Raw genomic sequence first — 15,509 nt, 5'->3', positions numbered from 1 at the left:
GCAAACTGCTCTTAGATATATACCCTTGAAAAAGGAAACACATGTCCACATAAGAACTTGCACATGAATGTTCACAGCAGCATTATTCATAAAATCCCCAAAGTGGACACAATGCAAATGTCCACAAACTGATGAACAGACGAGTAAAATATGGTATAGTCATAGAATGCAATATTATCCAGACATAAAAATGAATGAAATACCAATACATGCTTCAACACAGATAAACCTTGAAAACATTATGTTAAGTGAAAGAAGAGAGACAGAAAAGGCCACATACTGTATGACTTCATTTATATGAAATATTCAGAACAGGCAAATCCATACAGACATAAAACAGATGACTGGTTCCCTAGGGCTGGAGGGCAAAAAGGGGTATGGGTTTCTTTTTTGGGGTAATGAAAATGTTCTAAAATTGATTGTTGTGAAGGATGCACAACTCTGAATATTCAAAAGCCATTGAATTATACATTATAAATGGGTGAGTAGTACGGTATATGAATTATATCTCACCACTATTTACATAAACAAGAAAGAAAAACTAAAGGTATTAGTGAGCAACAGACACTCTCTCTTCTAGTACCAAATATCCTTTCCCTCTGCTGCCTGAGGTATAGAGAGATTCCTTTCATGTCTTACATCTCTCCTCTGCACTATTTCTGAATTTCAAATATATTTACTGTACTTAACACAATGTTCTCCCCTACTAGCCTGTGAGTTCACAGAAGGCCAAAAATGTCATAAATCTTTTTATCCAGAGGTTCTTGCACAGCCTAGCTTACATTTTCAATAGTTTTATTTTAAGGTGACTATTTGTATTCTGCCTAGGGAATGCTTGCCTATGTCTGCTGTTGCAGTAGACACAAGGTTTGAGGGGGAAGCTGCACCGCCTCCTCTTCCTTTGCTCTGATCACTGCCTCTACTCATCAGAGAATGAATAAATGACGACTTGGCAAAACACTTCTGCAAGGCTGCGAACCCTTCTACTTGAACATCTTCTAAAGCAAGCAACAGATTTTATGAGATAAATAGGATCCTTTTTAAATTTACAAACCATAAATCCATAAAGCAAAAGAATGACCAAAAAAACCATTTAAAAAGTAAAATAAAAGCAAAAAAAGCTGGTATGGATTTAAATATGACCTCTAAGTTAAGATGACTTTTAAAAGCACTCATAATGATAACACAAAATGATTTAAAAATAAAACTAATAAAAATATACTTAATTTTTTACAACCTTTACTTAAAATTCTATAATGTATTAAATCACCACCATTCTTTTTTATTAATAATTCTCCAATGCCTGAAACTAAATCTAGGGGCAAATTCACTGAGAGGAAAAAAACATTCAACTTCCTTAATAACAGTTTGTAATCTTTGGACATAAGGGATTCTGGGCTCCTGGTAACAAGCAGAATCATCCTAACAAGAAGAAATTCTGCCCTAGACTCAATTAAGTAGGGACACAATTCAACTGTTCTTACAAGTAACAAATAATACTGTGGAAACTTAGGTACAAATTGCTATATTCTACCTCTCTCTCATGCTCAGGCAAACATGAAGAGTTAGAAAAACAATAACTCATTTAATAAAATCATATCCTTAAAACTCTGAAATATTCAATCAAGAAAATAACCCAAAAGAAAGGGAACTCTTTACATATGTAAGTACTTCTTAAATTGAGTATAAGAAAAATAGGAAATAACTTAAAAATCCAATAAAAAATGAATTATTTGATTACTTATGATATTTTCACTTAATGGAAAGTAATTATGTCATTAAAATACGAAAAAAATCAAAAACCTTTTTAGCAAAATATAAATAGAGAAGATGGAAATTGCAAGATATATATGTGAAAAGAAAAATGCAATGGGAAGGGATATGGAAAAATTGAAATGGTTTTGTAAGAGGTGGATAAGTAATGCTATAAAAACAATGTCTTTAAAAGGGGCATACAAAGAACTTATACGCATGACCCATGGACATGAACAATGGTGTAGGGATTCCCTGGGGGTGGGGGGTGGGAGTGCTGGGTTAAGGGGGTCAAAGGGGGAAAAATTGGGACAACTGTAATAGCATAATCAATAAAATATAATTAAAAAATAAAAACAGTCACAGGGATGTAAAGTACAGCATAGGAAATATGGTCAATAATATTGTAATAACTATGGTTATGAGTACTAGACTTATTGGGGGTATCAATTTGTAAGTTATATAAATGTCAAATCAGTATGTTGTACACCTGTAAAAAATATAATATTGTATATAAAGTATAACTGAAAAATAAAAAATATATAAAAATAAAAGGAGCATAAAATCACTCTAATGTATCTTTAAAATAAAATATATATAATCCATAAAAACACTGAAAATTAATTTAGCTCAAAACACTGTTTTTACTACAATCTTAATGTAAATCCTAAATAACATAAAATTCAATCACAAAAGAAAAGAAAGAAAAATATGAGAAAAGAGTCCAAATGTCATGCTCACAAAATGATTTTTCCAATACCACAACATGACATGGTCAGCTAAATACAAACATGACTAGCAAACACACATATTGAAAGTATGTGATTTACATCTCAAAAAGCTGTATTAAAAAAAGTGATTAAGAAATTGACTTTTTACTCTATGCTTCATTGTATTTTTTAATTTAAACTTTATTGTATTTTTTCCATTATCATTTAGTCTCCTTTATCCCCTCCACCCAGCAATCACCACACTGTTGTCCATGTCCATGAGTCCTTCCTCCTTTTTGCTTAATCCCTCCACCCCCAGCCACCCCCTCCCCACTAGCTGTCATCTGTTCTCCATCTGAGTCTGTCTCTGTTTTGCTTGTTAGTTCAGTTTGTTCATTAGATTCCACATTTGAGTGAAATCATATGGTATTTGTCTTTCTCTGAATTTTTCACTTAGCATAATATTCTCTAGGTCCACCCAATCTGTGGCAAAGGGTAAAATTTTCTTCTTTTTTTTACAGCCGAGTAGTAATCCACTGTATAAATGTCCCACTCACCTATTCACTCATCCATTGTTGGACACTTGAGCTGCTTCCATATCTTGGTGATTGTAAATAGCAATGCAATGAACATAGGGGTGCTTATGTTCATTCAAATTAGTGTTTTGAGTTTCTTTGGATATATTCCCAGAAGTGAGTTCACCAGATCAGAAGGCAGTCCAATTTTTCATTTTTTAAAGGTATCTCCATACTGTTTTCTATGGTGGCTGCACCAAAGTGCATTCCCACCAACACTGCAAAAGGATTCCTCTTTCTCCACATCCTTGCCAGCATTTGTTTGTTGATTTATTGATGATAGCCATTCTGACAGGTGAGGGATGGTATCTCATTGTGGTTTTCATTTAGCAGGCCCAAGGGAGGGTCTACGAACGTCTCAGAGCTCCATGAGATCTGTCTTTGTTGTTAGACTTAGTCACTGAGATAGCCTCCAGCTGTACTCAGCAGCCTGACTTAAGTTCCACAGGATGGGGCAAAATGGATTACTGTGGGTGGGGTTATTGCTTTCCTTCTGGCAGATGCCGCTTTGATGGGACTGCTCTGAGAAAGACGGCTTCTACAGTATGGCGGATGACTCAGCATAGGGATCCTGGCAGTTGTTCCTTCAGTTCCCTCCCCAGTGCCACCAACCCCAGACTCTTCTAACACATCTCAAGTCCACTCTGCCCTCCCTCTGCTGGAACCCATTATCGTGGCTGCAAACCGAATTTTGTGTGTAGACCTTTAGCAGGCTCTCTGCATCTCAAGCTGTCTCTCCCTGACAAACAAAAACCCTGTTGCTTTTCAGAGCCAAATGTTATTTGGGTTCCTTTCCCAGTTCTGGTGCTACATTCTGGGGAGCCCAGCTTGAGGTTTAGAACCCACGTTTCTCAGGGGTAAACCTCTGGCCGATGAAATAACCCCTCTGGAACTTCAGCTGTCGCCCATGGGCACCCAGCCAGCCCTCTTGCACCTCCACACTCCCTGCCAGTCACATTGTGGTAACATGGTTTCTTAGATTTGTCCTTGGTTACAAAGCTTCTTTCCAGCTAGTGTTCAGTTGGTTATTCATGATAATTTTTCTTTAATTTAGTTGTAATTCCAGATTGGTCCTGGAGGAGGTTAGTGTAGTTTCCACCTACTCCACCGCCATCTTGGGTTCCTAGGAAATTGCCTTTGAATACAGATAGACCTGAGTTTGAATCCTGACTCTACCGTATTTTAACTGAACGACTTTGAGCAATTTAATCTCCGTCAGTCTCCCAGAGAAAATAGTACCTATCACAGATAAGTGAGTTTTAGTAAGATTAAATGAGATAATAAATATAATAATCATAGTAAGTAGTTCTTAAAATATAGGAAGAACTCAGTACATTGAAAGATACTTAATAGTTCTACAGCTGAAGACATTCTGCTAATTTCATATGAAAACAAAATGTTATACGTAAACAAAGTATCAGAGTAGAATATATGTACATATGCACCTTTATCTGATCTTTCATATTGTTTGATAAGCTCTGTGTAGTAAAAGGCCCATTAAAAAAAAATAAACCCTCATGATTTCCTTTACTTGCAAGCATGATGTTGAAATGTTTTACTAATCCTTACTGTAGGAACTAAATGTAACTTGGCTGACCAGGGAAGTTAAATGCGATGAAAAAGAGTATTAAAACTATCTGAATTTCTCCAAGAAGATATACCAAGTGGTCAATAAACACAACAAAGGATGCTCAATAACATTAGTCATCAGGAAAATGAAAATCAAAGCCACATGATATACTACTTTACACTCACTAAAATGGCTGCAGTTTAAAAAAAATAGCAGATAATAAGAAGTGCTGCTGAGGATGAGGAGAAAATAGAACCTGCTTACACTGCTGGTGCAAATGTAAAGTGGTATAGCCACTTTCGAAAAGAGTTCTGGAAGTTCCTTAAATAGTTAAACAAAGAGTAACTGTATGATCCAGCAATTCCATCCCTGGATTATATCTCTCAAAATGAAAACATATATCCATGCAAAAACTTCTACATAAATGTTCACAGCAGCATTCCTCATAATAGCCAAAAAATAGAAAAAAGAAAAACAAATGTCCATCAACTGATGAATGGATACATAAAATGTAGGATAAACATATGGAATATTATTCAACCATAAAAATAAACAAAGTTTTGGTACATTCTGCACCACTGATGAACCTTGAAGACATGTTTAGTGAAATAAGCCAGTCTCAAAAGATAATATATTATGCAATTCTATTTATCTGAAATGTCCAGACTACACAAATCCATAAAGACATAAAGTAGATTAGTGGTTGCCTGTAGCTAGAGGGGAATTGTGGGTAATAGCTAAAGGGTAAAGGATTGGGGGGTGAGGCAATACAAATGTTCTAAAGTTGATTGTGGTGATGGCCGCTTAACTCTGTAAATATACTAAAAACCATTAAGTTGTACATACGGATGACATAAATGGTTTGTGAATTACATCTCTGCAAAACTTTTTAAAATGAGAGAATATTGCTACTCAGAGCCGTAATTTTGTATTTAAAAGAAAATAAAGGTGAATAGGGCAAATGTGATGAGAAAGCTGAATGGCAAAATTAAGAAAAGAGAATGCAAGAATATTAATTTTTCTTTGAAAACGACAAACTTTCAACTTGAAAATAAAACTACTTTCTTCCAATACTCATACTTTTTAAGGGAAAGAAACCTCAGAATAACAAGAGCATTAGACTCGGAGGAGTCCTGTGTCTACTTTTTTCCCCCCATTTATTAGTGTGGTGACCTGGGAAAGTGACAAACTGCCAGAGCCGCTGTTTGTTAGTTTAAAATGAATCGCCCTATCACCAAATGTTCAAATTCATATGAGGAACACAAGAAATATTAGCAATATTTTTAAAGTAGTTCAGCATAAAAAAGAAATTTCTAAAGTCCTGAATCAATATACCAACAGTGTTAAGTAAAGAATAAGTTTCTCTTTTCCAATATACCAACAGTGTTAAGGAAAGAATAAGTTTCTCTTTTCCAATTCCAAAATGCCAAACTGCATTCTTGTCTTTATTGTCAACCCAATTCCTAGAACTTTCTATTTTTTGTTTAGTAAAGTAGCACCAAAGAAAACCATGTTGCAAATACACTCTTCATCTTGTCAGAGTTGGCATGAAGATTCAATCTATCCATTGAATCTTTCACTGGAGATCACAATAAATGATGAAGCAGCAGTAGTTGCAGGCTCAATCTGACCCTACCAAGGACAAATGAATTTCATGATTGTGACTCTCGAAACTAAAGAGTTCACTGTCAACCTTAAGAAAAAGAGCTCTACTTTTCATACAAAGGAAAGGATGGGAAAGCCCAGTAAAACCCAGTAAAACCCAATTTTGTATGGTTTCCACACTGAGATATTTTCTTAAAGATTAGCTGTTCTCTTATCTTTACTGATTTTTAAAATTTCTTTGTCTTAGGCTATCTTTTTATATTCTTAATTACATTTGATAGCCAGGGATCTCAAGAGTAGTGAATAGACAAATCACTACCAAATGCTGCTGGGAAATAGATTTATGGCTATGCTGAATATTTTCATTCTTGAAACTCTTGGCAGCTAGTGATGCTTCACACATGATATCAATTAGGAGACAGAATCAACAGCCTCACAGAATGCAGGCTGGCTCCTGTGTATAGCAGGCTGGCATAAAAAACCAAAAGATTACCTCAAAATTAGTAAAAGTGACCTGGCAAGGGTCTCTGAATTGAGTATATTTTACAAGTTTAACACACATCACAGGACATAAGAGCAGCAGTTTCACAACTAATGAACTCGTACTGAAGAAGCTTGGAAAGGCTTAAAACAGAAAGCTATATTATTACCTCCTATGCTCATCATGAGAGAATAGATTATTTCTACTTATTCAGATGAACATAAAACTATTCATTACCAAAAATTAAAAGAAAATTTTTGTCATCAAAGTTAACAGTGATGCAGTCAGTTTCAACAAGTTCTATAACTCAGGACATTTGTAATATCTATAAGGAAAACATGATAACATGATTCACCTTTAGTAAGTATCAATAAAATAGTGGGTTCATCCTCTAGACAGGAAAGAGAAATGAAAATAGGGGATAAGAAAATAAGTATTCCTTACAATAAAATGAAGTTTAACTGATTGCTGGTATTGCTTTATGACTTATTAATGCCCACCTTGTAACAAAAAAGATTTAAAGGGGCTAGTATCTGTTTGTTAAAAAGACAAGTTATTGAATTCTTAATTTATTCGCACCATTTCAGTTGAAGTTTCTTAAAAGTGAATTCTGATAAAAATATTATACTGAACTTGGATTTCATAACATTAAAGAAAGAAGGAATGGGGGGAGAGAGATAAGACAATAGGAAAACAGAAATGCCTTTAACCAAGCAAAGAAAATAATTATTGAAGTATCAAAATAACAAATAGGCTTAATTAAAACTTCTACAGGCTAAATGTATCCCCCTCCAAACGCACATGTTGAAATCCTAATCCCCATGACTGTGGTATTATGGGATGGAATCTCTGGGAGATGATTATATCATGAGGGTAAAATTTTTGTGATTGGAATTAGTGTTCTTATAAAGAGACTCCAGAGAGCTATCATGTGTCTTCTGCTGTGTGAAGTTAGTGAAAAGACAGCTGTCTATGAGAATGACAGCCATCTATGAAGCAGGAAGTTTGCCCACACCAGACAATGAACATGCCAATACCTTGATCTTGGACTTCTGAGACTCTAGAACTGTTAGAAATAAATGTTTGTTGTTAATAAGTGATCAAGTTTATGTTATTTTTGGTATAGCAGTCCAGGTAGCTTCAGACAGTGATACAGTAAACTTGAACTCATAATTATCATTATGGGCACTGGTTTGGATTGGGGAAATGGATTTGGGGCTAAATATTCCACAATCCAAAATAGTCTCCTTTAAGTATAGAAACAAGTATGAAGAGTCTCCTCAGCAGTGAAGGAATAGGGTATCATTTGAAGAAAGAAATTAAGTCACTATCATTATGTGAGTTTTAAGGGAAAGATTAACACACACACTCTCTCTCTACTTAAAACCTCCCTGATAGCACTAACTATATACAATTATGTACCAATTTTTCAGAAGCAAGTTCCACATTTAAAGTACCTATAAGGGAAAAAATTATGTCAGGTCTTTTTTTGTGTGTAATCTCATTTTATCCTGATTTGAAGAAATAGAGTTTCAGGAGGTTAAGAAAATTACACAAAGGATACACCAATAAATGTTCTATATCAGGTATAGTCCCATGACCACCTAAAAGACTATGCTATCTACCACATTGGGGAACATTTTTCATATCTCTGCTGGTACTGCAATGAATATTGTAGAGAAATGGAATGAGAAAAAACAGTACTACACTCTGAGAGTTTCTTAAGAGTTAATAAGCATCTATAGACAATAGAGCCTTATAGTAACAGCAGAGGACAGGTGGAGAACACAATAAAATTATAGACACAAGAAGAAAAAATTACTATTTGTTAGGAGGAAAAGTTAATTTCAGAAATAAGTTGATTTCTGTTTGGAAAAAAATAATGAAAAGGAAATACTCCAAAATGGTAACAGTGGTCATCTTTTAGAGATGATTGTATAAAACTCTTTCTTCTCTCAAAACTTCTTTTAAAAGTGCATTTAAAAATAAGGTTTTATGAAAATAACAATTATTAAAGTGATACTTTCCAATTTTAAATGACAGGAATTGATGCTATAAAATACAAAAGTCCTTGGTTATGTGTCGTATTCCCCTGCTGTAAAAGTCCTCTGCCATGAACCCTAAAATCTTTGCCAACTATTGGGCAATGAAAACATCACCGTCAGGACACATCAGTTCCAGCACAGTGATGTTTACTGCCTGATAAAATAAGTGTTTACCCAAAATAGTATTAGTTTACTCTTATACCCAGATTCTAAGTAAATACATAACCTACCTCTGAAGTCTATTTTCCTCATCTGTAAAATGGTGTTATAATCCCTATATTGCACAGTTAGGGAACATAAACGAAAAGTGACATGAGTGTGTAAATGCTCAATACAGTCACTGCTTGCATTATGAAACTATATTCATTATCATATACACAATAATTACCATAAGCTAAAAGAACTCTACTTAGTCTCATTACGTAAAAAACCCATACAGAGATCTGATCAGATCACTGGGAAGGGGTAGAGAGGAGCCATAGGGGGTGGTTGCCTGAGGCAATGGTAAACAGTCTAGGATGTAATTAGCTGAGCAGTTGAAGGCCTCTGGAACCATGGAATTATGGGCCAGAAAATTTAAAATAAAAGGAGAGCCGAGACTGGCTCCCTGGCTCTCTTCCTCAAGGATGCCTCGATGACCGTGCTGCAGCTGCCTGCATTTCCCAAAAGACAGTATTTGGGATGGGAGAAGAAACTCTGGGCCCAGCCTAGGATGGGGCTGGCCTGGCAGGGCGTGGCAGTTATCCTTCTTTGGGTGTTCTACAGATGACAGGCTCTGAGGCAGAAGCCTGCCGTTCTTCCAATATTGTGTAGCTTTTGTATCTTATGTTGTTTCAGTTTGTATATTAATCCTATAGAAATAAGATAATTAAAAACTAACAGGTGAAATGATAGGGGAGCTGAAGAGTTAAAGAGTTTAGTCTTAATTGAGAGGGTTAAGTGATTAAGGCTGTAACTAAAGAATTAAAGAGCTTGGCCTTAGTTGGTAGGCTTAAGTGATTAAAGCTGTAACTAGAGTTTAGCCTTAATTGATAGGCTTAAATGATTAAAGTTGTAACTAAAGAGTTAAAGATTTTAGCTTTAAGTTATAGGCTTCAGTGACTAATGCTTGTGGAAAACTGTTACTCCAATATTGTGTAGCTTTTGAAAAAAGACTCCTTTCCTTTATCACCAAACCTTTGCCTCCAGAATTTTGCCTAAAGGGTGGTGGTGGGCAGCAGGACCCACCTTGCTGTTTGGTAACAAAATTACAACTGTGTAGGTATGTTCACTCTGTCATAAACCAAAGTATAATCAGTGAATGATCATTGATGTAATTACCACACTTCTCCAAAACAGTAAAGATTCTCTGTTGTGCTATAACTTAGGGAATGGTGTAAAGCTCAGAAAATGATACAGAGGTTGAGTTCTAATGTCAATCCATCCAATCTGATCACTACAAAAGACAGGATCTTTTGCCAGTCTTCAGTAATTTTTGCTGGCTATAAGACTACCACTGGCCCATGCCAATTTCCTCACCTCATCTGCTTGTAAGGCTCTCTAATCACAAAACTAAGATGCAAATGTATTCAAGAATTCTCCTATAAGCCAAATGTTCCCTTCTATAATAACAAAAATAAATAAGAAAATAAATAAGCCTCTCCAGAGAATGGCTACATAACCGTATGTTTCAAGATGACCCTCTACAAAGGATATCTAATGTAGAAGGTCTTGCTTCAGTCCTTCAAACAAAAATCCGGGAATGAATAATCAAATGTTCAATTACTTTAATCTTACATTCTTGTAATTAATATAACTTGTAAGTCATTTTCTTAGAAATCATACAAACCTTTTCAAAAAAACCTACTTCAGGAGGGTGGGGGCAAGCATGAGAGGGTGAAGGGGGAGATAAATGGTGATGAAAAGAGACTTGGGGTGTTGAACATAAAATACAATATACAGATGATTTGTTATCTAGAACTGTGCTCCTGAAACCTATATAATTCTATTAACCAATGTCATCCCAATAAATGTAATTAAAAAAAAAAAGCCTACCTCAGCTTGGCAGAGTGCATGAAGACCTTGTAACACCAAGGCCGCTGGAGTAGCTTGATCAGGCTTGGTGCATTCATTCAACACCTGTGAAATAGCTGCCAACATATCTGCTCCGTGCTGATACGGTCTACAGGAAATGACAGTTTAGAAAGAAGATTACAGCCAGAGAGCTGCAATACCACTCCCATCTCTTTTGCTTGAACCAAAAGCATTAATGCTTTCCTTTACTCTTGTGCCTACTAAATATTGACCTTCATATAATAACACCATGTATTTTCCTTCAAAGATTTTCATCATTATCATCATTTTTGTTGTAAGTTAAGGCTCATTTTTGATATAGAAATATTATCCAAAAAAAGAAGACATTGAATAGAATTCTCCCTAAATTATAAATTGTCTGAATTGACAAAATTTCAAGTGTATAATAGCAAAAGGAACTTACTGAGATTATCAGTAAGAAGAGTACTAGGCCTGCCTGGAAGTTGCTCAGGTATCAGACACTGGCCATAGGAGTATTGGACAGCAGATGATTTCCTATAGTACTGTTACTAGTTAAGGTGGCTATACCTATCACATGATGATGATAAAAAATAATAATATGAATTATAACTGATGAAGCACCTATCCAAGCACTGTGTTGAGTTCACTTCACTCTTCCTCCTCCTCCCTTCCTCTCCTCTCGATTCTACATATATTGTGCTATCCCTAAAATGCTTTTAACTGCATGAGGAAATGCTCCAGCCCATCCTCTGCATTCCTTGTAACCCTGCAGTGATATAATAATACTTTTCTCTAAGTAACAAAATATCAGTTGATGAAATTGCCTGACTGGATTCTATAGTTTCACTGTCTGACAAATGGAAATCATTTTCCAAAACTGGAAAATTGACAGATCTTGAGGTGGCAAGTGAATGGAACACAGTAACTTCTTAGTAGATGCTGATCTGGTCCAATATTTAACCTCTCCAGAGCTGAGCTTTACAAATATAAAATTAAAGTGTCAGATAATTTCTCATCTCTAAAATCTTTTCTATCCCAATACTTCAAGCACATCCAAACTCTCAGTTTTTGTGTTCCATGTGTGTAACTTTTAGGCTAAGGTCATTTTTGTGTTGCCAAAAGGCTGAAGCTTAGAAAAGAGGCAGCACTGCTGAGGCTTAGATATATTCTGATCCAAGATTTTGCTTGAAACAGAAATCATCCACGCTGTTAGTACCTTGGCCAACCCATTCATTGCACAACTTTAGGAAGTACCATCCAAGGTGACATTATTGAAAAATGAGGTGATATTGGTCCCAGGAATTCTACAGTGCAGTGGCTAAACATATGGAACTGCAGGATTATAGCGCATTTTAAATGTATCAAATCTATGTCCTCCCTTAATATTTTTACCTTACTCTAGTCAAGAAAAAAAATTCTGGCCAGTTGGAGCTTCGCTTACTGTTACTGCAGTCTTGTCCCCTCCTACCTATTTATCAGTTCAACCTCTAGAACAGCAGAGTCATCTCGCTAACATCTTCATGTCTTCCTAAACCATATAGTATATACATGGAAATTCAAGATCATTTTCTTCCTTGTAATAATTCCTAATAATTAATTCCATGTAATATGTCACAGATAATGCCTTCTCTATTAAAACTTGATAAAAATCAGACATAACATAGGGAGAATATGAGAACAGTTTGATTTCCCTGTGTAAAGAATGTATAAAGTAGAAGGTCTTGCTTCATTCCTTCAAACAAAAAACTCTGGGAATGAATATTCAAACTTTGACAAAACTGTTTAGGTTTCAGTGATTTATATATGGAAAAATAAAAAAAAATCATGTTTTATTACAATATTAAACTGCTATCCAGAAAAAGGTATAAATATCCTATAAACCTAGATTAGATATAAGACTAGGCCTGAAATGAAAAGACATGCTTGCTTCCCAAAGTTATTTTCCATTATTACTAAATTTTACTATCAGAAAACTTAAATTGAAAATTTAAATATTACTTAAATATTTTCTGCCTATGTTTCCTAAATTCTTGCTTGCAATAAAAAAAAAAGCAAAACAATATTATCATGGTATACATTCCCAATGGTTAAGCACCTCTTACCTTTGCTTACATACGTCTCTGATCGATGCTGCTTTAGCAATCAGTTTTTCCCATTGGACTTCCTTGCCCACAGACAGAGAGGGCATATCGGACATGGCCATGAATTGCTGCAGTTCAGGATAGACACGATCCTACCAAGACAAAAAAGTTAATTTCCCAATTTGAGTTGAATAATCATTATCTTCCTTTTATGCAGCATTTTCATCTCCAAATTTCCCATTTGCATTGCAAATTATAATGTATTTCTTCTAATCAGCAGAGAAGAATGCTGTTGTGATTGCTGGGGATTTTCTTACAGTCCCATGTACTGTTCATTGCATAAAACAAGAAAAAAGTGGCTAAATCAAACCCTAATGACAAAGGCTCTAATCACTTATAACCATATTTCTATTACTTTTTCCACGCAAATGGAAAAATAAATTTCAGAATTAAAGAAATAAGATTATTTTCTATTCTCAATTTCTCTCTCAGAATCAATCACAACTGACTGGCTGCATTACTGATCAAAAGCACCACGCTAAATCAAAATTTTTCAAATGCAATCATTGATGCCATACAGTAGTACTACTATATTAAAGCACTATCACACATAATGATGCAATTAGTTTTCTTCACTGAAAGAAACATGTTTAATACTTGCACAAGTGTATGTCTGAGCTTACCTGCTTCTCCCATAAAGATGTCAACAAGCGCAAAGCGACAGCCCTTAGATGTGGAGTGGTTCCAAGAAGTTGGATTACTCGTAGAATTTGTCCTATGCACACCTAGGAAATATTTTAAAAATTTACATTTCATAAAGTAAATGTAGATAATCCCAAAATTACCACGAGAATTTTAAAACCCCTCATTATGAAATAAAGACCTATATGGAAGCCTACTATAGTCTTACCCATCTTCTCAAAGGTTGGGGATAGCTTTGGGAAGGGTTAGCTAGCAATCCTGAGAACATAAAGACCTTACTTCAGGTAACAGCCAATGGAAAAACTTGGCTAGTGATTTAAAACAATTTCTTACATATTTTAATAAATACTTTTGGCCCAAAAGAAGAAGTAGTGATCACAGCAAAATTAAGGGCTCAAAATTTTATATAATTAAAACCAAAATTAAACGTATTGCCCATGCCTCACTTTTGTTTTGCCCTCAAGTAAATTGGTTAATATACAAACCTTGTGAACACCAAGTGTAGGTAAAGTATATAAGATATCATTGTATAATACAGGTTCCAGTGGTCTTCCCAATTTGAACAGCAAAACTGGAATCAAATTTGGCACCTAAAATGAATTTAAAGATATTAACTACGCCTTATGAAAGAAATCAATCTATAGAGCAATTATTATTTCATTTTTATTCAAAGGAGTAAACTAAATATATGTAAACTAGGAGACTAAAAACTAAGTTAGCAATTTGTTGTTAATGGTAATTTTATAGTACCACTAATATTCTATCTCTTTTATAATTAGCTGCCAAACACCAATCAAAATAATGTTTTATTAAACATCTATTATTTGATATTTACTCTCAGCAACACAAACCTAGTTAAGATATATCCTGTCCCAAAGAAATTTATAGTTCTAATGAGCAGCTAATACTTAGGATATATAAGTGATAAAATAATTCCATGTATTGAAAAATCCAGTTATGTTATGTTATTCCAATACTAAATACTTAAAATCAGTTGTAAGGTGGGAAGGTTTTAATAAGCGCCTCATTTCACTCTCTATGCATAACACAATAAAATGAGAAGAGTAATTCATCTGTGGATCAGAAAACTTAATAATGTTAAAATAGTAATATTTCCCAAGTAGATCTACAGACTCAATGCAATCCCTAACAAAACATCAGCTGCCTTCTTTGGCAAAATTAAGGAAGTAATTGTAAAATTCATATCCAACAGCAAGGGACCCCAAATAGCCAAAATAATCTTTCTTTAAAAAAAAAAAGAACAAAGTTTGAGAACTCAAACTTCCCAATTTCAAATTTTACTATGAAGCCACAGCAATCAAAAACAGTACTAGTATAAAAATAAAAATATAGATCAATGAAATAAAACCCTCAGAGTCCAGAAATAAATCCTTATATTTATGTTCAATTGATTTTTGACAAATATGCAAAGAAAATACACTTGGGAAAGAAGAATCTCTTTGAAAACTGGTGCTGGATTTCAACAACTAGATATTCACATGTAAAAGAATAAATGTGGATCCCTTCCTCACACCACACATGAAAATGAATTCAAAACAGATTTTAGACCAAAACATAAGATCTAAAAATATAACTTAAGAAAAATAGTTAAAATTTAGTAAACCCTAAAAGAACACACCAACTTCCCACACAGTTACGAATTTACATGAAACTACTATAGGAGTAAATTTTTGTGACCTTGGTTTAAACAAAGCCTTTTTTAGATGAGTACAAGCAACAAATGGAAAATATAGATTTCATTAAATTAAAAATATTTGTCTGTCAAAAAATAGTATAGAGGAAAAAAAAAGACAACCCATAAAATGGGAGAAAACATTTGCAAATCATATATTTAATAGGGAATTTGTATCCAGAACATATAAAGAATTTTTGCAACTTAATAAAAGGAAAAATAACCCAATTTTAAAAGAGCAAAGAATCTTAATTGATTTGT

At 34.5% G+C, this 15,509-nt stretch overlaps 1 protein-coding gene across 1 annotated transcript in view; it reads right to left on the bottom strand.

The window, feature by feature from the left end:
- Nucleotides 1–15,509, bottom strand: part of FOCAD (focadhesin) — a 321,816-nt gene that overhangs the window by 148,449 nt on the left and 157,858 nt on the right. The window contains exons 12-15 of the mRNA XM_054583210.1: nt 14,041–14,145; nt 13,537–13,638; nt 12,875–13,005; nt 10,773–10,899 (exon numbers count right to left, since the gene is read on the bottom strand). Of these exons, the coding sequence (XP_054439185.1) occupies nt 10,773–10,899; nt 12,875–13,005; nt 13,537–13,638; nt 14,041–14,145 (465 nt within the window). The remainder of the gene's footprint in view (nt 1–10,772; nt 10,900–12,874; nt 13,006–13,536; nt 13,639–14,040; nt 14,146–15,509) is intronic.

This window comes from Pteronotus mesoamericanus, unplaced genomic scaffold (assembly GCF_021234165.1).
Source record: "Pteronotus mesoamericanus isolate MK-2021 breed Mesoamerican mustached bat unplaced genomic scaffold, CSHL_Meso_final contig_73, whole genome shotgun sequence".
Classification (NCBI taxonomy): Eukaryota; Metazoa; Chordata; class Mammalia; order Chiroptera; family Mormoopidae; genus Pteronotus; species Pteronotus mesoamericanus.
The sequence above is the reverse complement of the archived record's forward strand: the minus strand, read 5'-3'. Positions and strand labels throughout refer to the sequence as shown.